This window comes from Bombina bombina, chromosome 12, assembly GCF_027579735.1.
Source record: "Bombina bombina isolate aBomBom1 chromosome 12, aBomBom1.pri, whole genome shotgun sequence".
In the NCBI taxonomy this organism is placed as follows: Eukaryota; Metazoa; Chordata; class Amphibia; order Anura; family Bombinatoridae; genus Bombina; species Bombina bombina.
Window position 1 is genome coordinate 92,818,994 of NC_069510.1, and position 27,130 is coordinate 92,846,123.

Genomic DNA, 27,130 nt, shown 5'->3' on the forward strand with positions numbered 1-27,130 from the left:
AGATATTGTGGTATCATTTGCTGAAGGATGTGTGAGATATTGTCGTAGCATTTGCTGAAGGATGTGTGAGATATTGTGGTAGCATTTGCTGAAGGATGAGTGAGATATTGTGGTAGCATTTGCTGAAGGATGTGTGAGATATTGTGGTAGCATTTGCTGAAGGATGTGTGAGATATTGTGGTAGCATTTGCTGAAGGATGAGTGAGATATTGTGGTAGCATTTGCTGAAGGATGTGTGAGATATTGTGGTAGCATTTGCTGAAGGATATGTGAGATATTGTGGTAGCATTTGCTGAAGGATGAGTGAGATATTGTGGTAGCATTTGCTGAATGATGAGTGAGATATTGTGGTAGCATTTGCTGAATGATGTGCGAGATATTGTGGTATCACTTGCTGAAGGATGTGTGAGATATTGTGGTATCATTTGCTGAAGGATATGTGAGATATTGTGGTAGCATTTGCTGAAGGATGAGTGAGATATTGTGGTAGCATTTTCTGAAGGATGTGTGAGATATTGTAGTATCATTTGCTGAAAGATATGTGAGATATTGTGGTAGCATTTGCTGAAGGATATGTGAGATATTGTGGTAGCATTTGCTGAAGGATGTGTGAGATATTGTGGTAGCATTTGCTGAAGGATGTGTGAGATATTGTCGTAGCATTTGCTGAAGGATGTGTGAGATATTGTAGTAGCATTTGCTGAAGGATGTGTGAGATATTGTAGTAGCATTTGCTGAAGGATGTGTGAGATATTGTGGTAGCATTTGCTGAAGGATGTGTGAGATATTGTGGTAGCATTTGCTGAAGGATGTGTGAGATATTGTGGTAGCATTTGCTGAAGGATGTGTGAGATATTGTGGTAGCATTTGCTGAAGGATGTGTGAGATATTGTGGTAGCATTTGCTGAAGGATATGTGAGATATTGTGGTAGCATTTGCTGAAGGATGTGTGAGATATTGTGGTAGCATTTGCTGAAGGATGTGTGAGATATTGTCGTAACATTTGCTGAAGGATGTGTGAGATATTGTAGTAGCATTTGCTGAAGGATGTGTGAGATATTGTAGTAGCATTTGCTGAAGGATGTGTGAGATATTGTGGTAGCATTTGCTGAAGGATGTGTGAGATATTGTGGTAGCATTTGCTGAAGGATGTGTGAGATATTGTGGTAGCATTTGCTGAAGGATGTGTGAGATATTGTCGTAGCATTTGCTGAAGGATGTATGAGATATTGTCGTAGCATTTGCTGAAGGATGTGTGAGATATTGTAGTAGCATTTGCTGAAGGATGTGTGAGATATTGTAGTAGCATTTGCTGAAGGATGTGTGAGATATTGTGGTAGCATTTGCTGAAGGATGAGTGAGATATTGTAGTAGCATTTGCTGAAGGATGAGTGAGATATTGTGGTAGCATTTGCTGAAGGATGTGTGAGATATTGTAGTAGCATTTGCTGAAGGATGTGTGAGATATTGTGGTAGCATTTGCTGAAGGATGTGTGAGATATTGTGGTAGCATTTGCTGAATGATGAGTGAGATATTATGGTATCATTTGCGGAAGAATATGTGAGATATTGTGGTATTTGCGGAAGGATAAGTGAGATATTGTGGTAGCATGTGCTGAAGGATGAGTGAGATATTGTGGTAGCATTTGCTGAAGGATGAGTGAGATATTGTAGTATCATTTGCTGAAGGATGAGTGAGATATTGTGGTAGCATTTGCTGAAGGATGAGTGAGATATTGGGTAGCATTTGCTGAATGATGAGTGAGATATTGTGGTAGCATTTGCTGAATGATGAGTGAGATATTGTGGTATCATTTGCGGAAGAATATGTGAGATATTGTGGTATTTGCGGAAGGATAAGTGAGATATTGTGGTAGCATTTGCTGAAGGATGAGTGAGATATTGTGGTAGCATTTGCTGAAGGATGAGTGAGATATTGTAGTATCATTTGCTGAAGGATGTGTGAGATATTGTAGTAGCATTTGCTGAAGGATGAGTGAGATATTGTAGTAGCATTTGCTGAAGGATGAGTGAGATATTGTAGTAGCATTTGCTGAATGATGTGTGAGATATTGTAGTAGCATTTGCTGAAGGATGTGTGAGATATTGTAGTAGCATTTGCTGAAGGATGTGTGAGATATTGTAGTAGCATTTGCTGAAGGATGAGTGAGATATTGTAGTAGCATTTGCTGAAGGATGTGTGAGATATTGTAGTAGCATTTGCTGAAGGATGAGTGAGATATTGTAGTAGCATTTGCTGAAGGATGAGTGAGATATTGTAGTAGCATTTGCTGAATGATGTGTGAGATATTGTAGTAGCATTTGCTGAAGGATGTGTGAGATATTGTGGTAGCATTTGCTGAAGGATGTGTGAGATATTGTAGTAGCATTTGCTGAAGGATGTGTGAGATATTGTAGTAGCATTTGCTGAAGGATGTGTGAGATATTGTAGTAGCATTTGCTGAAGGATGAGTGAGATATTGTAGCATTTGCTGAAGGATGAGTGAGATATTGTGGTAGCATTTGCTGAAGGATGTGTGAGATATTGTAGTAGCATTTGCTGAAGGATGTGTGAGATATTATAGTAGCATTTGCTGAAGGATGTGTGAGATATTGTAGTAGCATTTGCTGAAGGATGAGTGAGATATTGTAGTAGCATTTGCTGAAGGATGAGTGAGATATTGTAGTAGCATTTGCTGAAGGATGTGTGAGATATTGTAGTAGCATTTGCTGAAGGATGTGTGAGATATAGTAGTAGCATTTGCTGAAGGATGTGTGAGATATTGTAGTAGCATTTGCTGAAGGATGAGTGATATATTGTAGTAGCATTTGCTGAAGGATGTGTGAGATATTGTAGTAGCATTTGCTGAAGGATGAGTGAGATATTGTAGTAGCATTTGCTGAAGGATGAGTGAGATATTGTAGTAGCATTTGCTGAAGGATGAGTGAGATATTGTAGTAGCATTTGCTGAAGGATGAGTGAGATATTGTAGTAGCATTTGCTGAATGATGTGTGAGATATTATAGTAGCATTTGCTGAAGGATGTGTGAGATATTGTCGTAGCATTTGCTGAAGGATGTGTGAGATATTATAGTAGCATTTGCTGAAGGATGTGTGAGATATTGTAGTAGCATTTGCTGAAGGATGAGTGAGAGATTGTAGTAGCATTTGCTGAAGGATGAGTGAGATATTGTAGTAGCATTTGCTGAAGGATGTGTGAGATATTGTAGTAGCATTTGCTGAATGATGTGTGAGATATTGTAGTAGCATTTGCTGAAGGATATGTGAGATATTGTAGTAGCATTTGCTGAATGATGTGTGAGATATTGTAGTAGCATTTGCTGATGGATGTGTGAGATATTGTAGTAGCATTTGCTGAAGGATGTGTGAGATATTGTAGTAGCATTTGCTGAAGGATGTGTGAGATATTGTAGTAGCATTTGCTGAATGATGTGTGAGATATTGTAGTAGCATTTGCTGAATGATGTGTGAGATATTGTAGTAGCATTTGCTGAAGGATGAGTGAGATATTGTAGTATCATTTGCTGAAGGATGTGTGAGATATTGTAGTAGCATTTGCTGAAGGATGAGTGAGATATTGTAGTAGCATTTGCTGAAGGATGTGTGAGATATTGTAGTAGCATTTGCTGATGGATGTGTGAGATATTGTAGTAGCATTTGCTGAAGGATGAGTGAGATATTGTAGTAGCATTTGCTGAAGGATGAGTGAGATATTGTAGTAGCATTTGCTGAAGGATGAGTGAGATATTGTAGTAGCATTTGCTGAAGGATGTGTGAGATATTGTAGTAGCATTTGCTGAATGATGTGTGAGATATTGTAGTAGCATTTGCTGAATGATGTGACCTTCACACTTAGAGTAATCACTGCTGAGGGAGTACAATCCAGACTGCAATTAAGTAAAGAGGAGGCGCTGGTTAATCTGACAGTTACCTGAGAATGAGAACCGTGTTCTGCACAAAAGGTTTTGTCAGCTGGTGGCATTGTGAAGTAGCCATGTTTGGACAGTGCAATATTTGGCTATAGACTGGGGTGGTCGTACAAATGGCGTGTGCCACACAAACTGATGCATATTGCTGTGATCACACTTCTGACAACTAGTGAATAATGCAGAATCAGATTGAGGTAGTCTTATCAAGATTCACCGGAGTACTACACAAGTGCTTCCCCATACATTTAGCTTTTTATATAGAACATCCCACAAACGTGTTTAAAATCCGTTTTCAGCAGGAGAGTAAAGGATGACAAGGAGAGCAAAGATAGAGGTTCTGTAAAATAGATGGTGTGTGTGTTGTTCCTGGCATTCGTTCTTGTTCTGGGGTTGCAGGGAAAGGCTGCATCTGCCACACTAGCTGCTGATTGCCACCACTGATTTATAGAACCTGCTCCTGACACAGTTTTTGGATTTACTCATAAATGTGATAGTATGTGGTGGTGTTTATTTTTATTCATTTGTTTTTGGGGGTTTTCGTCACCCATATTTATCCTTTTTGTGGAAAGAATTTTAATTATTAAAAAAAAAAAAAAAAAAAAAAAACTTCAGACAAGTTAAACTAACATTGAACAGCTCTGGCTTTGGTGTAAAAATTACAATTGTCCCCACACTCCCTAGAGGCCGAAAAAAGCAAATTCTGTAGTCTGTGCACACAATGCAAATTAAACAGCTGGTTTAGGTATTTTGCAGCATTTTGAAAACCTATTTTACAGATTTGCTTTTTGGCCTTTACACAAACAAGAGGGGTTTAGTGTTCCTTTAATGGACACGGACAATCCTCAGAAGAAAAAGCAGATTTATTGCACATGGGATGCAAATTCTGTAATTCCTTCTTAAAATACCGTTTTTAAAGGAACAAACGTATTGCCCACATACAATTGCTGCTATGTATTATCTGTCACAGCTAATAGACATCTGTTTGAGGGACTTGATTTTCAATATTGTTAAAGGAACATGAAACCCCAAATTATTCTTTCATGTTTCAGATAGAGAATACAATTTTAAACAATTTTCCAATTGACTTCTGTTATTTGCTATATTCTCATGGTATCTTTTGTTGAAGAAACAGCACTACATATAGGTGAGCCAATCGGCTGCTCCTTAAGCCTACCTAGAATTACTTTTCAACCAAGGATACTGAGAGAACGATAGGAATTAGATAAAAGAAGTAAATTGCAAAGTTGCTTAAAATTGCATTCTCTATTTGTATCATAAAGAGCTGGCGCGTGCGCTAACTGGTTGTTGTACATTGTACACTAACTTGTGTGTCAATAAAGCTAGTGCACCAATCACAAGTACATTATTCTATTGGTACCTGGTGGCATTTTAGAGGTGCCGATCTCATGTTTATAGAAAATAAATACAAAGCAAGGCAAAAGCAGCTTTTTTTTTAAACACACTTTGCGTTGCAGAGTGCTCTACAAAAGTATGTTGCGTTTCTTGTCACTTTAACTGATATTGTGAGCATGTCATGGAGCTGTGAGCAACAGTTGAACTTCCTTCTTAAAAGGGACAGTATACACCAATTTTCATATAACTGCATGTAATAGACACTACTATAAAGAAGAATATGCACATATACAGATATAAAGATCCAGTATACAACCTTTTATAAACTTACTTAGAAGCTCCCAATTTAGCACTGTTAATGAGATTAGCCTGGAACACCCACTGAAAGGGGCCGATAGCAGAACCTCCGCCCTTCCCTGCATACGAAAAGACCCATTATACAAACAGAAGCAATGTGAAGTCTGTAGACATCAGTATACATCTTAAACCCAGGGGCTGGTTAATCAGCACAATGTTATTTTAAAAATAAGCAAAACTAAACATTGTTACAAAAACACCCCTAAATGGGAGATATAAATGGATCATCTACAAAACATTTATTCAAAGAAAATTCTAGTGTACAATGTCCCTTTAACAGAGACCATTTGTTTTGAAAATGTGACTTGCAAATAAAACACTGAACATATTTCACTTTTGCATGTTCTTATATAAATGGACATTATGCACTAAACTATTCTCTACTTTAATGTGTTCTCAATGGTCGTTTTTACCGCTGGAGTGTATTTAATAATTAGCAAACCGCACCTTTATCTTTATTTTGTCATTTGAAATGTTATCTGATTTTGTCAGTAGAAACCACCACTTACACTGAAAATATGGATAACAAATGTATTCTCTGTAGAAAAGATATGTGAACAGGAGACAATATCACTAATCTTCCAGTGCGGAAGTTGGAAGTGATATTTTTGTATCTGAAATAGCTGGTTGTGCCCAGCCATAATTAGCATTTTAATTCCTAACTATGTTTAAACATAGATAACACTAGCAGGCCTGCTTACCTACATGCTCAGCCCATTTGTATGGGTGTGTCCTTGAGTAGAACAGGCAATGGGTTTGATGAACAAAACCAGCTATTTCAAATACAGAAATAAACACAAAGGAACACATTTCCATACATTGTAATGCTGTGCAGTAGGTATAACAAGTGATTTAGAACAGATTAAACGGACATAAAACCCAAAAAGAAATTCTTTCAAGCTTCAGACAGAACATGTGATTATAAACGACTTCCAATTTGCTTATATTATCTAAATTGCTTCATTCTTTTGGTATCCTTAGTTGAAAAGCATATCTTGGTATGCTCAGGAGCAGCAATGCATTACTGGGAGCTAGATGCTGATTGGTGACTGCACAAAAATGCCTCCTTTCTTTCTTAAGACACAGTGAATCCACGGAATCATCAATTACTGTTGGAAATATCACCCCTGGCCAGCAGGAGGAGACAAAGAGCACCACAGCATAGCTGTTAAGTATCACTTCCTTTCCCACAACCCCCAGTAATTCTCTTTGCCTTCAGTGCAAGGAGGAGGTGAAATTTAGGTGTCCGTATAAGATTCTTCTATCAAGATTTTTTTATTTTGAAGCCAGAGCAGGCCTGCTCTGATCTTCCCTAACAAGCTGGGTTTAGCTGTACTCCACGATAGTCTCTTCAGTAGGGCAGTAGTGGCTTTAAAGCAGTTTGGAACTTGTAAGGTGGGCCTTGCTGCGTTTTCCTATCACTTTGCTGCCCTAGTATAGAAAGCCAGAATAGGTTTATTCTGATATGATCTTTTTTTCTACAGGCCTCTGTGGGGAGCAGCATCCTCTTATGCCGGGTAAGCTGTCCTCCTGCTTGACAGCTAGATGCAGGTAAGTGCTCAGTCTTCTTTGTTTTGGGGGACTTGCACTTTTAAAGAATTTGTCTGCATTATTCTGGGACATTTTATATCCTTGGGAAGGATATTTTTAAGGCAGGATGCAGGCACTGGTGGCTAGGAGGGGATAATTATTGCCCTGATTATTGAGTTCATTAAGGGTTAATTGGGATTCCTGGGTAAATCTATTCGGTATGGGCTTGTTAGCTGTTTAATTCTACATAGCTAACCGTTCAGTCTGTTATGGCACTTATTGCAAGAAGCCTGCTGCAATGTGGGTTACAAATAGTGCGAGCGTGCTCTTTAGTGAATGTAATGAGCAGCGCCTTTTATGGGCTTCAGTACTTGTTCAGGGTTATGGTCCCTAAGTACGTTTATTTTGCCAGTAACACTGTGTGCTTTTTTCTCCTGATAATGCGTGCTTCATTTCTGTAATGACCTGTGTGTTACTACTAGGAATAGCTCCTGCGTGGCTTAGTAAGTCCCGCCTTTTTCTTCGTTTGGATGGAGAAGCGCCATTTTCAGCTCTATCTGTTCCGATCTGTAGCCACGCCTCCTTGTTACCGATAGAACGGAGGATGTTTCCTTAAGTACATCCTCTCTGTGGAGGCTATTTTCATAGCGTTGCTATGTTATTCTGTTTAATGTACAAGTCTCAAAGTTCCTTGTGATGCTTATGCAAAAAGTTATGCGTTCACTATCTTTAACCTTTAAGAAAAGGCGGAAGGAGATGTACATATTTATTTAATAAAAACAGGTCTTTCTCAGGCCTATACTTTATTATATTGTACTACATTGTGTTAATTTATATTGCACTAATAATGGGTCTCTTACAGTTTATAAGGGGCTAAGTCTGGTTTCTTTTTTGAAACAGAAGCCTGCTGCTGTGTGTAATGTATGCTGTCTCTTGCGCTACAAGAGTTTTAACATACAACTGTGATTCATACCCTGTTTTTCTGACAGGTATATCATTTAACACATATTGTTTCTCTGTGACACAATTGGATTGTTTATCCCTGAACTCAATATCTCTTAGGATGCTGCTGCTCCTTCCTTGTCCCAAGCCTTATTGACATCACATGCAGTGCCCTGCAGTTCCTCTCAATCTCCTGGAGGAGTGTATTTGCCTGCAGATTGCAGCTCAGCTAGATAAAAGAAGCTGTAGCTGCGGCTTTATCTGCCTTTCCTATGCTTCAGGGAAAATGCAAGAGGACATTTGCTATACTCAGAATGTTTCTGCTCTGCACAGGTTGCTTTTCCTCCTATGTTTGGTGAGGAGAATTTGCCGGTAGTTCTGTGGGTGAACTCTGATTCAGACAGTATAATTCCTTCATCTGGTCTGAAGTGGTTTCTTTCAGATGCATGCTTGCACACCTCGTGTACTGTTAAAGGAGGTTCTGGCTACTTAGACAACATTGATTCCCCTGTCGCTGTCAACCTTTGAAAGTTTTTTGTGAACTTGCTCATTTCAATGTTGCCCCTTCTTTTGAAGAATGACGTGCTTTGGATATTTTCACAGAAATGGGAGAAGCTAGGGATACCTTTTTTCCCTGTATGCCGTCCTTGAAAACATTTTCCTGTTTCTGAATCCTTTATTATGCACATAGTTTTTCTACTATGACTCGGAGAACTTCGATCCTAAGGAGGGTAGCTGTTTTCTTACAGATCCTTGGATAAGCAGCTGGAGGCTTATTTGTTTATCTAGAGCAGTGCCTTGCTTTTCTAGACTTGCGGTGCTAGCCGCCAGGAAATTGTGGCTGACTATTGGCAGGCTGAAAGGCCTTCCTGTAGCTTAGCGGTACAGCCCAGGCTTATAGATCTGCAGTTTCAATATTTTGTGTTTCCCCCAAATCCATACTTCTGGCGTTTCCTTTTCAAGGAGGAGACCTTGTTTGGTCTTGGTCTGACAGAATTATCCTCTGACTTTGGGGGTGGTAAGATGTTTTCAACTACACGTCAAGAGAGTAGGACTAAAGGAAAGTTTTCCGGTTTCCTTATCCATTGTCAGTCATGTCTTTGGAGTCCAATCTTGGTTTTCCTCCCAGGAGCAGATTTCTTTTTTTGAATATTTGCAATCCAGATGATGAGACTTTTTCTCTTGTTAAGTGTATCCAGTCCACGGATCATCCATTACTTGTGGGATATTCTCCTTCCCAACAGGAAGTTGCAAGAGGATCACCCACAGCAGAGCTGCTATATAGCTCCTCCCCTAACTGCCATATCCAGTAATTCTCTTGCAAGTCTCAACAAAGATGGACGTAGTAAGAAGAGAGTGGTGTATTATAGTTAGTTTCTTAACTTCAATCAAAAGTTTGTTATTTTTAAATGGTACCGGAGTGTACTGTTTTATCAAAGGCAGCATTAGAAGAAGAATCTGCCTGTGATTTCTATGATCTTAGCAGAAGTAACTAAGATCCATTGCCGTTCTCACATATTCTGAGGAGTGAGGTAACTTCAGAGAGGGAATGGCGTGCAGGTTTTCCTGCAATAAGGTATGTGCAGTAAACATATTTCTAGGGATGGAACTTGCTAGAAAAATGCTGCTGATACCGGATTAATGTAAGTTAAGCCTAAATGCAGTGATTTAATAGCGACTGGTATCAGGCTTATTAACAGAGATACATACTCTTATAAAAGTGTAATATAAAACGTTTGCTGGCATGTTTAATCGTTTTTATATATGCTTTGGTGATAAAACTTATTGGGGCCTAGTTTTTTCCACATGGCTGGCTTTATTTTTGCCTAGAAACAGAGGCTTTCCACTGTTATAGTATAAAAGTTACAGTTGGTGCACTTAAAATAACAAACTGTGACATTCAGCTTCCCTCAGCAGTCCCCTGCATGCTATAGGACATCTCTGATGGGCTCAAAAGGCTTCAAAAGTAGGAGCTGTGGCAGTTGTTATGACTGTTTAAAAAACATATTTTTCATTTTGTTAATCTGTTTTTTGTATTAAGGGGTTAATCATCCATTTGCAAGTGGGTGCAATGCTCTGCTAACTTGTTACATACACTGTAAAAACTTTGTTAGTGTAACTGCCTTTTTTCACTGTTATTTCAAATTTTGCCAAAATTTGTTTCTCTTAAAGGCACAGTAACGTTTTTTATATTGCTTGTTAACTTTGTTTAAAGTGTTTTCCAAGCTTGCTAGTCTCATTGCTAGTCTGTACAAACATGTCTGACACAGAGGAAACTACTTGTTCATTATGTTTAAAAGCCATTGTGGAGCCCCATAGGAGAATGTGTACTAAATGTATTGATTTCACCTTAAACAGTAAAAATCAATCTTTATCTATAAAAGAATTGTCACCAGAGGGGTCTGTCGAGGGGGAAGTTATGCCGACTAACTCTCCCCACGTGTTGGACCCTTCGCCTCCCGCTCGAGGGACGCACGCTAATATGGCGCCAAGTACATCAGGGATGCCCATAGCGATTACTTTGCAGGACATGGCTGCAATCATGAATAATACCCTGTCACAGGTATTAGCCAGATTGCCTGAATTGAGAGGCAAGCGCGATAGCTCTGGGGTTAGACGAGATACAGAGCGCGTAGATGCTGTAAGAGCCATGTCTGATACTGCGTCACAATATGCAGAACCTGAGGACGGAGAGCTTCAGTCTGTGGGTGACGTCTCTGAATCGGGGAGACCTGATTCAGAGATTTCTAATTTTAAATTTAAGCTTGAGAACCTCCGTGTGTTACTTAGGGAGGTATTAGCTGCTCTGAATGACTGTGACACAATTGCAGTGCCAGAGAAATTGTGTAGGCTGGATAAATACTATGCAGTGCCGGTGAGTACTGATGTTTTTCCAATACCTAAAAGGCTTACAGAAATTATTAGTAAGGAGTGTGATAGACCCGGTGTGCCCTTTTCCCCACCTCCTATATTTAGAAAAATGTTTCCAATAGATGCCACTACACAGGACTTATGGCAGACAGTCCCTAAGGTGGAGGGAGCAGTTTCTACTTTAGCAAAGCGTACCACTATCCCGGTTGAGGACAGTTGTGCTTTTTCAGATCCAATGGATAAAAAAATTAGAGGGTTACCTTAAGAAAATGTTTATTCAACAAGGTTTTTATTTTACAGCCCCTTGCATGCATTGCGCCTGTCACTGCTGCGGCGGCATTCTGGTTTGAGGCCCTGGAAGAGGCCATCCATACAGCTCCATTGACTGAAATTATTGACAAGCTTAGAACACTTAAGCTAGCTAACTCATTTGTTTCTGATGCCATTGTTCATTTGACTAAACTAACGGCTAAGAATTCCGGATTCGCCATCCAGGCACGTAGGGCGCTATGGCTTAATTCCTGGTCAGCTGATGTGACTTCAAAGTCTAAATTACTTAACATTCCTTTCAAGGGGCAGACCTTATTCGGGCCTGGTTTGAAAGAAATTATTGCTGACATTACTGGAGGTAAGGGTCATACCCTTCCTCAGGACAGGGCCAAATCAAGGGCCAAACAGTCTAATTTTCGGGCCTTTCGAAATTTCAAGGCAGGTGCAGGATCAGCTCCCTCTACTTCAAAACAAGAGGGAACTTTTCCTCAATCTAAGCAGGCCTGGAAACCTACCCAGTCCTGGAACAAGGGCAAGCAGGCCGAAAGCCTGCTGCTGCCTCCAAGACAGCATGAAGGAGCGGCCCCCTATCCAACAACGGATCTAGTAGGGGGCAGACTCTCTCTCTTCGCCCAGGCGTGGGCAAGAGATGTTCAGGATCCCTGGGCGTTGGAGATCATATCTCAGGGATATCTTCTGGACTTCAAAGCTTCTCCCCCACAAGGGAGATTTCACCTTTCAAGATTATCTGCAAACCAGATAAAGAAAGAGGCATTCCTAAGCTGCGTGCAAGACCTCCTTGTAATGGGCGTGATCCATCCAGTTCCGCGGACGGAACAAGGACAGGGGTTTTATTCAAATCTGTTTGTGGTTCCCAAAAAAGAGGGAACCTTCAGACCAATTTTGGATCTAAAGATCCTAAACAAATTCCTCAGAGTTCCATCATTCAAGATGGAAACTATTCGAACCATTTTACCCATGATCCAAGAGGGTCAGTACATGACCACAGTGGACTTAAAGGATGCCTACCTTCACATTCCGATCCACAAGAATCATCATCGGTTCCTGAGGTTTGCCTTTCTAGACAGGCATTACCAGTTTGTAGCTCTTCCATTCGGGTTGGCTACAGCCCCAAGAATTTTTACAAAGGTTCTGGGCTCACTTCTGGCGGTTCTAAGACCGCGAGGCATAGCGGTGGCTCCTTACCTAGACGACATCCTGATACAGGCGTCAAGCTTTCAAATTGCCAAGTCTCATACAGAGATAGTTCTGGCATTTCTGAGGTCGCATGGGTGGAAAGTGAACGAAGAAAAGAGTTCTCTATCTCCTCTCACAAGGGTTTCCTTCCTAGGGACTCTGATAGATTCTATAGAAATGAAAATTTACCTGACAGAGTCCAGGTTATCAAAACTTCTAAATGCTTGCCGTGTTCTTCACTCCATTCCGCGCCCCAGGGTGGCTCAGTGCATGGAAGTAATCGGCTTAATGGTAGCGGCGATGGACATAGTGCCATTTGCGCGCCTGCATCTCAGACCGCTGCAATTATGCATGCTCAGTCAGTGGAATGGGGATTACACAGATTTGTCCCCTCTACTAAATCTGGATCAGGAAACCAGAGATAGTCTTCTCTGGTGGTTATCTTGGGTCCATCTGTCCAAAGGTATGACCTTTCGCAGGCCATATTGGACCATTGTAACAACAGACGCCAGCCTTCTAGGTTGGGGTGCAGTCTGGAACTCCCTGAAGGCTCAGGGTTCATGGACTCAGGAGGAGAAACTCCTCCCAATAAATATTCTGGAGTTAAGAGCAATATTCAATGCTCTTCTAGCTTGGCCTCAGTTAGCAACACTGAGGTTCATCAGATTTCAGTCGGACAACATCACGACTGTGGCTTACATCATCCATCAAGGGGGGACCAGGAGTTCCCTAGCGATGTCAGAAGTCTCCAAGATAATTCGCTGGGCAGAGACTCACTCTTGCCACCTATCAGCGATTCATATCCCAGGGGTAGAGAACTGGGAGGCGGATTTTCTAAGTCGTCAGACTTTTCATCCGGGGAAGTGGGAACTCCATCCGGAGGTGTTTGCTCAATTGGTTCTCCGTTGGGGCAAATCAGAACTGGATCTCATGGCGTCTCGCCAGAACGCCAAGCTTCCTTGTTACGGATCCAGGTCCAGGGACCCAGAAGCGGCACTGATAGATGCTCTAGCAGCGCCTTGGTTCTTCAACCTGGCCTATGTGTTTCCACCGTTTCCTCGTCTGATTGCCAAAATCAAACAGGAGTGAGCATCGGTGATATTGATAGCGCCTGCGTGGCCACGCAGGACCTGGTATGCAGACCTAGTGGACATGTCATCCTTTCCACCATGGACTCTGCCTCTGAGACAAGACCTTCTAATACAAGGTCCTTTCAATCATCCGAATCTACTTTCTCTGAGACTGACTGCATGGATATTGAACGCTTGATCCTATCAAAGCGTGGCTTCTCCGAGTCAGTAATTGATACCTTAATACAGGCACGAAAGCCTGTCACCAGCAAAATGTACCACAAGATTTGGCGTAAATATCTTCATTGGTGTGAATCCAAGAATTACTCATGGAGTAGGGTTAGGATTCCTAGGATATTGTCCTTCCTCCAAGAGGGTTTGGACAAAGGACTATCAGCTAGTTCTTTAAAGGGACAGATTTCTGCTCTGTCTATTCTTTTACACAAGCGTCTGGCAGAAGTTCCAGACGTTCAGGCATTTTGTCAGGCTTCAGTTAGAATTAAGCCTGTGTTTAAACCTGTTGCTCCCCCATGGAAATTAAACTTGGTTCTTAAAGTTCTTCAAGGGGTTCCGTTTGAACCCCTTCATTCTATTGATATCAAACTTCTATCATGGAAAGTTCTTTTTCTGATGGCTATTTCCTCGGCTCGAAGAGTCTTGGAGTAATTTGCCTTACATTGTGATTCTCCTTATCTGATCTTTCATTCAGATAAAGTAGTTCTGCGTACAAAACCTGGGTTTTTACCTAAGGTGGTTTCAATCAAGAGATTGTTGTTCCATCATTATGCCCTAATCCTTCTTCAAAGAAGGAACGTCTTTTGCATAATCTAGACGTAGTCCGTGCATTGAAGTTTTACTTGCAGGCTACTAAAGATTTTTGCCAAACATCTCACCTGTTTGTTATTTACTCTGGACAGAGGAGAGGTCAAAAGGCCTCGGCAACCTCTCTTTCTTTTTGGCTTCGGAGTATAATCCGTTTAGCATATGAGACTGCTGGACAGCAGCCCCCTGAAAGAATTACAGCTCATTCTACTAGAGCTGTGGCTTCCACCTGGGCCTTTAAAAAATGAGGCCTCTGTTGAACAGATTTGCAAGGCTGCGACTTGGTCTTCGCTTCATACCTTTTCAAAATTTTACAAATTTGATACTTTTGCTTCTTCGGAGGCTGTTTTGGGGAGAAAGGTTCTACAGGCAGTGGTTCCTTCCGTTTAAGTTCCTGCCTTGTCCCTCCCATCATCCGTGTACTTAAGCTTTGGTATTGGTATCCCACAAGTAATGGATGATCCGTGGACTGGATACACTTAACAAGAGAAAACATAATTTATGCTTACCTGATAAATTTATTTCTCTTGTAGTGTATCCAGTCCACGGCCCGCCCTGTCCTTTTAAGGCAGGTCTAAATTTTAATTAAACTTCAGTCACCACTGCACCCTATGGTTTCTCCTTTCTCGGCTTGTTTCGGTCGAATGACTGGATATGGCAGTTAGGGGAGGAGCTATATAGCAGCTCTGCTGTGGGTGATCCTCTTGCAACTTCCTGTTGGGAAGGAGAATATCCCACAAGTAATGGATGATCCGTGGACTGGATACACTACAAGAGAAATAAATTTATCAGGTAAGCATAAATTATGTTTTTTGAATGGGTTCAGGACATCTCTCTATGGGAGTGATATTTCCTGTCCCTGTCTGAGAACGGAATCTAGGTGTTTACCTCAAGTTTCTCAGGTTCTGACCTTCAAGTAGTATCCATTCTTTTTGTTCAAGAGGGCCTGTTTATAATGAACATAGACCTGAAGGATGTTTATTTTTTGTTCCCAGGATTCGGGATCTTCTCAAGTTTCTGAGTCTGTCCCACAAGGGCTTAGTAGTAAATTTTTCTACTTAAAAACTGAAGGTCTAGAGTTCAAATCCAGCTGTGGCTTTGTGTTCCTTTCAGCGAGTTCCCCCTCTCTGAGGGGTTTCTAATAGCCTCTACTAAATCATGATTTGCAGGCTACGGAATTTGCCTTTCAAGTCCTAGAATGACTTTTAGTTCCTGGGGTAGTACAAGAGTTCTGAACAACATAGGGTTCAGGTGTCATCCTTGTCAAACCTACTTTCCCATAGTTTGGAAATGAATCTGGAGGAAAGTCCCCTTTTTCTATCTACAAGGGTGGTTTATTGGAGACCTTATTAGATTCTATGTCTAGAAGAATATTCTGACAGAGGTCAGATTATTAAAGATTTATTGTTTTTACTTTTTCTGCAGTCCACTATCTGGCCAACAGCAAGTTTCTTGTGGTCCGGTAAATAGCTGGATTTTTTGCAACCAGAAGGTTGGACGGATCTAGCTACAGTTGACTTAAAAGGACAGTCTAGTATAAATTAAACTTTTATTATTCAGATAGGAATTTTAATTTTAATCAACTTTCCAATTTACTTTTATCATCAAATTTGCTTTTTTCTCTTCGTATTCTTAGTTTAAACTAAACATAGGTAGGCTCATATGCTAATTTCTAAGCCTTTGAGGGCTGCCTCTTATCGCATGCTTTTTAAATCTCTTTACAACACAAAGAGACAGAAAGTACACGTGGGCCATATAGATAACAGTGTGTTCAGGCACAGGGGGGTTATTTAAGATTTAGCACAAAACAATGCTAAATTTAAGACAATAGATAATAAACAGTCACAGTCATGTGATCAGGGGGCTGGAAGAAGGTTCCTAGATGCAAGGTAATCAGAGGTAAAAAGTATATTAATATAGCTGTGTTGGTTGTGCACAACTGGGGAATGGGTAATAAAGGGATTATCTATCTTTTAAAACAATAACAATTCTATGGTAGACTGTCCCTTTAAATTCTATTTTCAGTGCTTCAATGTATGGAGGGAATTGGGTCTGATGGTTTTCATGGACATCATTCCTTTTGCTGTTTTCCATAAAATAGAGAACATTCAGATCTGTCTCGGAGAATAGATCTAGGTCAGTCGACAAGAGTCTCTACCCCGTAATGGTTTCTCAGGAGTAGCTATTTCAGGGTGCATGTTTCTAGAGACATTCCTGAGTGTTGTGTCCACAGATGCCAACCTGCTGGGCTGGGAATCAGTCTGGGCCTTGTTAAGAGCAGGGATTTTGGACTCTGAAGTGTCTGCTCTCCTCTTTAACATCTTGGAGTTGTGAGCGTTTTACAATGCTCTGATGGCTTGTCCTCAGTTGTCCTTAGCTGGGTTCCAGTCGGACATTCTCACCTCAATGGTTTTTATCAACTACCAGGGAGGAACTCCGAGTTCCTTAGCCATGTAGGAGGTGGTTTAGATTGTTCAGGTGGCGGAAGCTCACAATTGTGTCTATCTGCAATCCACATTCCAGGTGTGGAGGTCTGGGAAATGGATTTCCTGAGCAGACAGACTTTCCATCCCGGGGAGTGGGAACGCTATCCGTAAGTGTTCTTCAGTTTAACAACCAAATGGGGTTGCTGGAATTGGAGCGGATGGCGTCTCGTCAGAACGCCAAGCTCCTGAAGTCCGGTTCGAGGTCGAGAGATCCTCAGGCTTTTTCTGGCAGTTCCTTGCAATGTCAGGTTAGCATATCCCTTCCTCCATTTGCTCTCCTTCCACGAGTCATCGCTCGGGGCAAGCAGTCAGTGATTCTAATAGCTCCTGCGTGGCCTTGCAGGATTTGGTATGCAGATCTATGTCGTCTCTACCTCCGTGGAGACTTCCTCTGAGAATGGACATTCTACTTCAGGGGCCCTTTCTTCATCCAAATCTCGTTTCTCTGAAGCTGACTGCTTAGAGATTGAAGACATGGATTTCCGAATCGGTCATTGTGACCATGATTCAGGCTCCTAAGCCTGTCACTAGAAAGATTTACCGTAAGATTTGGTGTAAATATCTTTATTGGTGTGAGTCTAAAGGTTCTTCTTGGAGTATGGTCAGGATCCCTAGGATCTTATCTTTTCCCCAGAAAGGCCTCGAGAAGGTATTATCTGTCAGTACCCTCAAGGGTCAGATTTGCGCCTTATCCATTCTGTTGCACAAGCGTCTGGCGAACGTGCCGGATGTTCAATCCTTTTGCCAGGCCCTGGCCAGAATCAGGCCTGTATTTAAATCAGTTGCTCCTCCTTGGAGCCTTAACCTTGTTCTTAAAGTTTTACAACAGAGTTGTTTCGGACAGAAATATTAATCAGGAAATTGTGGTTCCTTCTCTCTGCCCTAATCCTTCTTCTCATAAGGAACGTTTGTTGCACAACATAGAAGTTGTGCGGGTTCTTTAATTCTATCTACAGGTGACTAAGGATTTTCGCCAATCTTCTGCATTGTTTGTTTAATTTTCTGGAAAACGTAATGGTCAGAAAGCTACTGCCACTTCTCTTTCTCTCTGGTTGAGAATTATTATTCGTTTGGCATATGAGTCTGCTGGACAGCAGTCTCCTGAGAGAATTACAGCTCATTCCACTAGGGCTGTTTCTTCTTCTTGGACCTTCAAGAATCAGGCTTCTGTAGAACAGATTTGTAAGGCTGCGACTTGGTGGTCTTTGCACACTTTTTTAAATTCTATAAATTTGATACTTTTGCTTCGACTGAGGCTTCTTTTGGGAGAAAGGTTCTACAAACAGTGGTGCCTTCTGTTTAGGTTACCTGTCTTGCCCTCCCTAATCATCTGTGTCCTCTAGCTTGGGTATTGATTCCCAACAATAATTGATGATTCCGTGGATTTGCCGTTTCTTAAGAAAGAAAACAAAATTTATGCTTACCTGATAAATTTCTTTCTTTCTTGACATGGTGAGTCCACGGCCCTCCCTGTTTTCTCATTTTTTTTTTATATAAACCTTAGACACCTCTGGACCTTGTGTTATTTCCTTTCTCTCCTTTTCCTTTGGTCGAATGACTGGGGGTTGTGGGAAGGGAAATGATACTTAACAGCTTTGCTGTGGTGCTCTTTGCCTCCTCCTGCTGGCCAGGAGTAATATTCCCAACAGTAATTGATGACTCCGTGGACTCACCGTTTCAAGAAATAAATATATTTATCAGGTAAGCATAAATGTTGTTTTTCATTGGTTCACAAGGTCTTCAGATAGCTCCCAGTAGTGCATAGCTGCTCCTTCAAAAAAAATTAAAAAAATACCAAGAGAATGAAGCAAATTTGATAAAAGAAGTAAATTGGAAAGTTGTTTAAAATCACATGCTCTATTTTGAAAAGAAAAATATTGGGTTTACTGTCCCTTTAGGGGAAATATACTTTATAGTATAGTGTCTCTTTAACAATCTTTAAACTGAGCCATGCAATCATTCAGAAAGACTCTGCAAACAATGGCTGGTATTGAGCGTAATACGTTTAGCTTAGGCCTTCATCACTTTGCGCATAATGAAACAGGTCTCTGTGCATAATTAAATTTGTTTTCTGCTGTTGGTTAATACTCTGTTTTTATCACAGCATCTATGCGGAAGCTGCAAGACCAGAATGAGGCTTATCAAGCTAACAGAGCGAAAATGGCAGAAGGGTTTGCAGTCACATTGGAACAGAAGGAAAAGGTTAGCGCCTAGCACATTACACCCTGTGTGATTTGTTATCAGATGGAGAAATATTCTAGTAATGGAATTTCTCTCTCTTCCCCATCTAGGAATGGACAGACAAACTGGCTGACATAGAAAGGGTAAAGATGATTTATTTATCTAACCTATTGGAACATCTGTCTAACTCTAACGCATTGCTTTTGTGTTAAAGGAACACTCTAATGGAATAATAAAATGCTCAATTTATACAAATGAGTTAAATACATAGTTAAACACACTCCTCTACCAGTCCTAAACAGTACACAGCCTGTGATAGGCGGGTACATGCATATGCTGCTGCTGATTTGCTCACAAGCCATGTATTGAGGTTCCTGAGTAGGAGTTTAACATGTCAAAATTTTAAATAGAGCGTGCAGCTTTAAACAACTTACCAATTTACCCCCGTTATCAACACAGTCTTTTTATATGCACACTTTCTGACACAACAGCTCCTACGGAGCATGTGTTTTTGCATTTAGACATTGATTGTCTTTAAAGGGACACTCAAGTCAAAATTAAACTTTCATGATTCAGATAGAGCACACAGTTTTAAACAACTTTCCAATTTACTTCCATTATCTAAATGTGCACAATTTTTTATATTTACACTTTGAGGCACCAGCTCCTACTAAGCATGTGCTGCAAGATTCACAGGATATACTTATACAGGGAGTGCAGAATTATTAGGCAAGTTGTATTTTTGAGGATTAATTTTATTATTGAACAACAACCATGTTCTCAATGAACCCAAAAAACTCATTAATATCAAAGCTGAATAGTTTTGGAAGTAGTTTTTAGTTTGTTTTTAGTTATAGCTATTTTAGGGGGATATCTGTGTGTGCAGGTGACTATTACTGTGCATAATTATTAGGCAACTTAACAAAAAACAAATATATACCCATTTCAATTATTTATTTTTACCAGTGAAACCAATATAACATCTCAACATTCACAAATATACATTTCTGACATACAAAAACAAATCAGTGACCAATATAGCCACCTTTCTTTGCAAGGACACTCAAAAGCCTGCCATCCATGGATTCTGTCAGTGTTTTGATCTGTTCACCATCAACATTGCGTGCAGCAGCAACCACAGCCTCCCAGACACTGTTCAGAGAGGTGTACTGTTTTCCCTCCTTGTAAATCTCACATTTGATGATGGACCACAGGTTCTCAATGGGGTTCAGATCAGGTGAACAAGAGGCCATGTCATTAGATTTTCTTCTTTTATACCCTTTCTTGCCAGCCACGCTGTGGAGTACTTGGACGCGTGTGATGGAGCATTGTCTTGCATGAAAATCATATTTTTCTTGAAGGATGCAGACTTCTTCCTGTACCACTGCTTGAAGAAGGTGTCTTCCAGAAACTGGCAGTAGGACTGGGAGTTGAGCTTGACTCCATCCTCAACCCGAAAAGGCCCCACAAGCTCATCTTTGATGATACCAGCCCAAACCAGTACTCTACCTCCACCTTGCTGGCGTCTGAGTCGGACTGGAGCTCTCTGCCCTTTACCAATCCAGCCACGGGCCCATCCATCTGGCCCATCAAGACTCACTCTCATTTCATCAGTCCATAAAACCTTAGAAAAATCAGTCTTGAGATATTTCTTGGCCCAGTCTTGACGTTTCAGCTTGTGTGTCTTGTTCAGTGGTGGTCGTCTTTCAGCCTTTCTTACCTTGGCCATGTCTCTGAGTATTGCACACCTTGTGCTTTTGGGCACTCCAGTGATGTTGCAGCTCTGAAATATGGCCAAACTGGTGGCAAGTGGCATCTTGGCAGCTGCACGCTTGACTTTTCTCATTTCATGGGCAGTTATTTTGCGCCTTGGTTTTTCCACACGCTTCTTGCGACCCTGTTGACTATTTTGAATGAAACGCTTGATTGTTCGATCATCACGCTTCAGAAGCTTTGCAATTTTAAGAGTGCTGCATCCCTCTGCAAGATATCTCACTATTTTTGACTTTTCTGAGCCTGTCAAGTCCTTCTTTTGACCCATTTTGCTAAAGGAAAGGAAGTTGCCTAATAATTATGCACACCTGATATAGGGTGTTGATGTCATTAGACCACACCCCTTCTCATTACAGAGATGCACATCACCTAATATGCTTAATTGGTAGTAGGCTTTCGAGCCTATACAGCTTGGAGTAAGACAACATGCATAAAGAGGATGATGTGGTCAAAATACTCATTTGCCTAATAATTCTGCTCTCCCTGTATGCATTTGTGATTGGCTGATGGCTGTCACATGATGCCTTAGGAAGGAAAATGTAGCTAACTGACATTTGTCAGAAAAAAGTCTACTACTTATTTGAAATTCAAACTAAGTTCTTTTGCATTGTCTGTCTTTTTTTAAAATTTATTTAAATGATCAAAAATAACTATTTTACTTTGCCCGCAAGTTACAATCTTCTCTGCCTGTGACTTTGGTCTGGCTTTTGTGATCTAAAATGTATTTAAAATGGCAAATGATTACAGCACTGTACTATCTTTCCGAGAGTACTATGTATACAAAAGTGTTAAACTATATAAAACTGCCCACCCCTTCTCCAAACTGTCACATTTTACAGATGCAAATATTCCAAAATCCAAACTATTCTGAAATCCAAACCTTTTCTGTTCCAAGCAGTTTGGCTAAAGAGTTTTCTACATGTTCTATATCACAAGTTTACTAGCGCATATCTATATATTTCTTGGAGCTCTTACACCTTTTCTTAGATATACAAAGATGGTGACATCTTTTATTTAGCGATTCAGACCACAGGTAATATCAGCTATGCCTTTGTACATGTAGTCAGTTACAGTGTAGTGATGTCTAGGGCAGTGTTTTTCTACTCTAGTCCTTAGGGCACATCAACAGGCCAGATTTTCATGAGATCTGAACCAGAGCACAGGTAAAATGATCTTCTGATGAGTAAGAGCAGGTTAGTAATTATGATCATCTGATTATTTTACCGGTGCTCTAGTTCAGATCTCATAAAAATCTGGCCTGCGGATGAATCTAGTTGATTTGATTGTGTAAAATTTGGGTGCTTTTTTATTTGTTCTTTAAGGAAAACAGAGAGCTTTCTGCCCAGGTTAAAGTCATGAAGGAGCAGAGTTTGTCCTTGTTCCAGAAAAGAGATGACCTAGATGAATTGGAAGGTTTTCAGCAACAGGAAGTGGCTAAAGTCAAGCATATGGTAAGTAGGCTCCAGCATTGGTCACTAGAGTACTGACGCGTTCTGCAATCAAGGAGAGCTATTAAATTGTATCTGGCTCATATTTATGGCTTTAAGATGACAATAAAGTCATAATTAGACTTTCATGGTTTAGACAGCATAACATTATAACGACTTTCTAAATTACTTCTATTTTTTTATTTGCTTCCTTCTCTTGTTATCCTTTGCTGAAAGGTTTATCTAGGTAAGCTCAGTAGTAGCAAAGAACCTAGGTTCTAGCTGCTGATTGGTAGCTGCATATATATATATATATATATATATATATATATATACCCCGATTGTCATTGGCTAACCCATGTGTTCAGTTAGAAACCAGTAGTGCATTGTTGCTCCTTCAACAAATGATACCAAGAGAATGAAGCAAATTTGATGATAGAAGTAAACTGGAATGTTGTTTAAAATTGTATTCTCTATCTGAATCATGAAAGAAATATTTTGGGTTTCATGTCCCTTTAAATATCTTGCAATCATGTTATAGTACAGGCTAATGACTGAGTTTACCAGGAAATGTCTGTGTTTTTTTTAATATTGTTCATTTTCACACACCTATTCTTGTATAATATATTATAAATTGTTTCATCTTTTAATAACCCATTGGATGATGATTGCAGCTGCTGAAAAAAGAAGAGTTGCTCAGCAAAACACTGCAGGATTTGGAGACACAAAGGGCTGAATCTGCTGCATCTCGAGTGGAGCTGGACAGCATGAGGACTTCGCACACTCAGCTGAGAGAGGAGTTGCACAAGTTGCAGACGGAGAATGCTCAGCTGGTACAACAGAGGTGTGTAATCTAGGATTGGAGTACAATGGAAGCATCAGAGCAGGAGCTTCTGGGTGTTCTGATCATTGTATTTATGTGCTGGAGGTTTTTCCACTATCCGAGGTCAAAACATTAGTGGATTAATGGTGCTCATACGTTGTTTTCTTTCCTAAGACATGGACAGTCCACAAAGTCATTCCAATTACTAGTGAGATATTTACCCTTGGCCAGCAGGCGGAGGCAAAGAGCACCACAGCAAAGCTGTTAAGTGTCACTTACCTTACCCATAACCCCCAGTCATTCTCTTTGACTTTGTCAGTGGTGGAGGTGAATTTCAGTGTCTGAAGATATTGATTCCTTTTTCGGGTACTTTTCCCTGCAAGCAAGGATTTGGGTTTAGCTGTGTCTACGTCAATCTCTTACTCAAGAGATTGACGTGGATACAGCTAAACCCAAATCCTTGCTTGCAGGGAAAACTACCTGAACAAGGAATCAATATCTTCAGACACCGAACTTCACCTCCTCCACTGACAGAGGCAAAGAGAATGACTGGTGGCTTTTAAGCAGTTAGAAAGTGGTGAGGTGGTCCTAACATATTGCTGCCCTAGTCACAGAAAGCCAGAGTTGGTTACTCTGTTCATTCTTTTTTCTACAGGGTCTCTGTAAGGACTGTGTCCTTTCACGCCTTTTGCTGCAATTTTATATATAGGTTTTACTTAGGCAGGGTGCAGGCACTTTTAGTATGTGACAGGAGACTAAAGAGTTAATCTTCCCTTACTGTAGGAGAAACCTTAACATGTAATGTTTTATTAAGTGGCTCATATCTGTTTATTGGGGCTCTGTTGTGGGACTGATTTGGGGATTTCCCAATTCCGGTCTTACACAGCTATTTATAGAAACGCGTGCTTTCATTTTTGTTTCTTTTTTCGGTTGGTCATGTGACTTTCCGCTCTTCCGCTTACAGACTGAGCTGGGCAGCGTTTTTTCTGTGACAGCCTCTCCTGTGATCATACAATCGGCAGGATAGTCCTTTTGATGTTTTGCAATATTAAAAATACTCCGGAGGTTCAGGTAGGGCAGCTCAGACTGTCTGAGGTGTAGAGGTCCTTATTTAGGGGTATTTTTTGGGGTGCAAATTCGCTCTGAAGGATTTAAGATTTAAAGTGACAGTGTCATTGTTAAATAATTGTCATTCCTCTAATTTTTGGGACTCTTTTCAGCTATGAACATAGAGCAGGAGTCTATTTCTATGTATAGATGTTTATTGTGTCTAGAGGCCCAAATTGTTTTACCTATGCAATTTTGTTCCTCATGTCTAGAAACAAACCTTAAAATTTAAGGATAAATTACTTGTTTCTGAGCCTAATGTCTCTCAGGATGATGCTGTTCAGGCGGTACCACAGCTTTCTCCTCTAACGTCCCAGGCCTTAACGGCTTCACATACAGTGCCCTGCAGTTCCTCTCAGTCTCCTGGAGGAGTATATTTGCCAATAGATTTTGCTGCACAGATATCTTCTACGGTATCTGCAGCATTATCTGCTTTTCCCATGTTGGGGAAGCGTAAGAGGAAAACTAAGCATTTTTCAGATAGTAAGGTGTCTGTCCCATCTGCTGCCGGGAAGGTTGACCTCCCTCATAAGTCGAATAAGGAGGATACCTCCGTAGCTTCTGAGGATGAAATCTCAGATTTTGACAGTATAAATTCTTTGTCTGATTCTGAAGAGGTAAACTTCAGATTTGAGCTTGAACACCTCCGTTTATTGCTTAAGGAGGTTTTGGCTACTTTGGACGACTCCAATGCTTCTGTTGCCGTCAACCCTAAGGAATCTAGTAAGCTTAACAAATACTATTATGTTCCTTCCTCTGTGGAAGTTTTTTGATCGTGTGACCGAGATCATTGCACAGGAATGGGATAAACCTGGGATACCTTTCTCCCCGTCTCCCGTTTTTATAAGGATGTTTACTCTTGCTGACTCCATTTGAGACTCGTGGCACACAGTGCCTAAAGTAGAAGGGGCTATTTCTACTCTTGCTAAGATAACCACAATTTCTCCAACATAGGTGTGTCCGGTCCACGGCGTCATCCTTACTTGTGGGATATTCTCTTCCCCAACAGGAAATGGCAAAGAGCCCAGCAAAGCTGGTCACATGATCCCTCCTAGGCTCCGCCTACCCCAGTCATTCTCTTTGCCGTTGTACAGGCAACATCTCCACGGAGATGGCTTAGAGTTTTTTAGTGTTTAACTGTAGTTTTTATTATTCAATCAAGAGTTTGTTATTTTAAAATAGTGCTGGTATGTACTATTTACTCAGAAACAGAAAAGAGATGAAGATTTCTGTTTGTATGAGGAAAATGATTTTAGCAAACCGTTACTAAAATCCATGGCTGTTCCACACAGGACTGTTGAGAGGAATTAACTTCAGTGGGGGGAACAGTGAGCAATCTCTTGCTGCTTGAGGTATGACACATTCTAACAAGACGATGTAATGCTGGAAGCTGTCATTTTCCCTATGGGATCCGGTAAGCCATGTTTATTAAGATTGTAAATAAGGGCTTCACAAGGGCTTATTAAGACTGTAGACTTTTTCTGGCTAAATCGATTCATTATTAACACATATTTAGCCTTGAGGAATCATTTAATCTGGGTATTTTGATAAGTTTATATCGGCAGGCACTTTTTAGACACCTTTCTCTTTAGGGGCTTTCCCAAATCATAGGCAGAGCCTCATTTTCGCGCCGGTGTTGCGCACTTGTTTTGAGAGGCATGACATGCAGTCGCATGTGTGAGGAGCTCTGATACATAGAAAAGACTTTCTGAAGGCGTCATTTGGTATCGTATTCCCCTTTGGGCTTGGTTGGGTCTCAGCAAAGCAGACACCAGGGACTGTAAAGGGGTTAAAGTTAAGAACGGCTCCGGTTCCGTTATTTTAAGGGTTAAAGCTTCCAAATTTGGGGTGCAATACTTTTAAGGCTTTAAGACACTGTGGTGAAATTTTGGTGAATTTTGAACAATTCCTTCATATTTTTTCGCAATTGCAGTAATAAAGTGTGTTCAGTTTAAAATTTAAAGTGACAGTAACGGTTTTATTTTAAAACGTTTTTTGTACTTTGTTATCAAGTTTATGCCTGTTTAACATGTCTGAACTACCAGATAGACTGTGTTTCTGAATGTGGGGAAGCCAGAGTTCCTTCTCATTTAAATAAATGTGATTTATGTGACAATGACAATGATGCCCAAGATGATTCCTCAAGTGAGGGGAGTAAGCATGGTACTGCATCATTCCCTCCTTCGTCTACACGAGTCTTGCCCACTCAGGAGGCCCCTAGTACATCTAGCGCGCCAATACTCCTTACTATGCAACAATTAACGGCTGTAATGGATAATTCTGTCAAAAACATTTTAGCCAAAATGCACACTTATCAGCGTAAGCGCGACTGCTCTGTTTTAGATACTGAAGAGCATGACGACGCTGATAATAATGGTTCTGAAGGGCCCCTAAACCAGTCTGATGGGGCCAGGGAGGTTTTGTCTGAGGGAGAAATTACTGATTCAGGGAACATTTCTCAACAAGCTGAACCTGATGTGATTACGTTTAAATTTAAGTTGGAACATCTCCGCATTCTGCTTAAGGAGGTATTATCCACTCTGGATGATTGTGACAAGTTGGTCATCCCAGAGAAACTATGTAAAATGGACAAGTTCCTAGAGGTCCCGGGGCTCCCAGAAGCTTTTCCTATACCCAAGCGGGTGGCGGACATTGTAAATAAAGAATGGGAAAGGCCCGGTATTCCTTTCGTCCCTCCCCCCATATTTAAAAAATTGTTTCCTATGGTCGACCCCAGAAAGGACTTATGGCAGACAGTCCCCAAGGTCGAGGGAGCGGTTTCCACTTTAAACAAACGCACCACTATACCCATAGAAGATAGTTGTGCTTTCAAAGATCCTATGGATAAAAAATTAGAAGGTTTACTTAAAAAGATGTTTGTTCAGGGGCAGACTCTCTCTCTTCGCTCGGGCTTGGGCAAGAGATGTTCTGGATCCTTGGGCGCTAGAAATAGTCTCCCAAGGTTATCTT

The 27,130-nt window shown here is 40.8% G+C and overlaps 1 protein-coding gene across 1 annotated transcript in view; it reads left to right on the top strand.

Moving 5' to 3' along the window:
- GOLGA1 (golgin A1) overlaps positions 1 to 27,130 on the top strand; it is a 165,907-nt gene that overhangs the window by 59,937 nt on the left and 78,840 nt on the right. The window contains exons 5-8 of the mRNA XM_053695664.1: positions 18,954 to 19,051; positions 19,141 to 19,173; positions 22,126 to 22,254; positions 22,905 to 23,074. Of these exons, the coding sequence (XP_053551639.1) occupies positions 18,954 to 19,051; positions 19,141 to 19,173; positions 22,126 to 22,254; positions 22,905 to 23,074 (430 nt within the window). The remainder of the gene's footprint in view (positions 1 to 18,953; positions 19,052 to 19,140; positions 19,174 to 22,125; positions 22,255 to 22,904; positions 23,075 to 27,130) is intronic.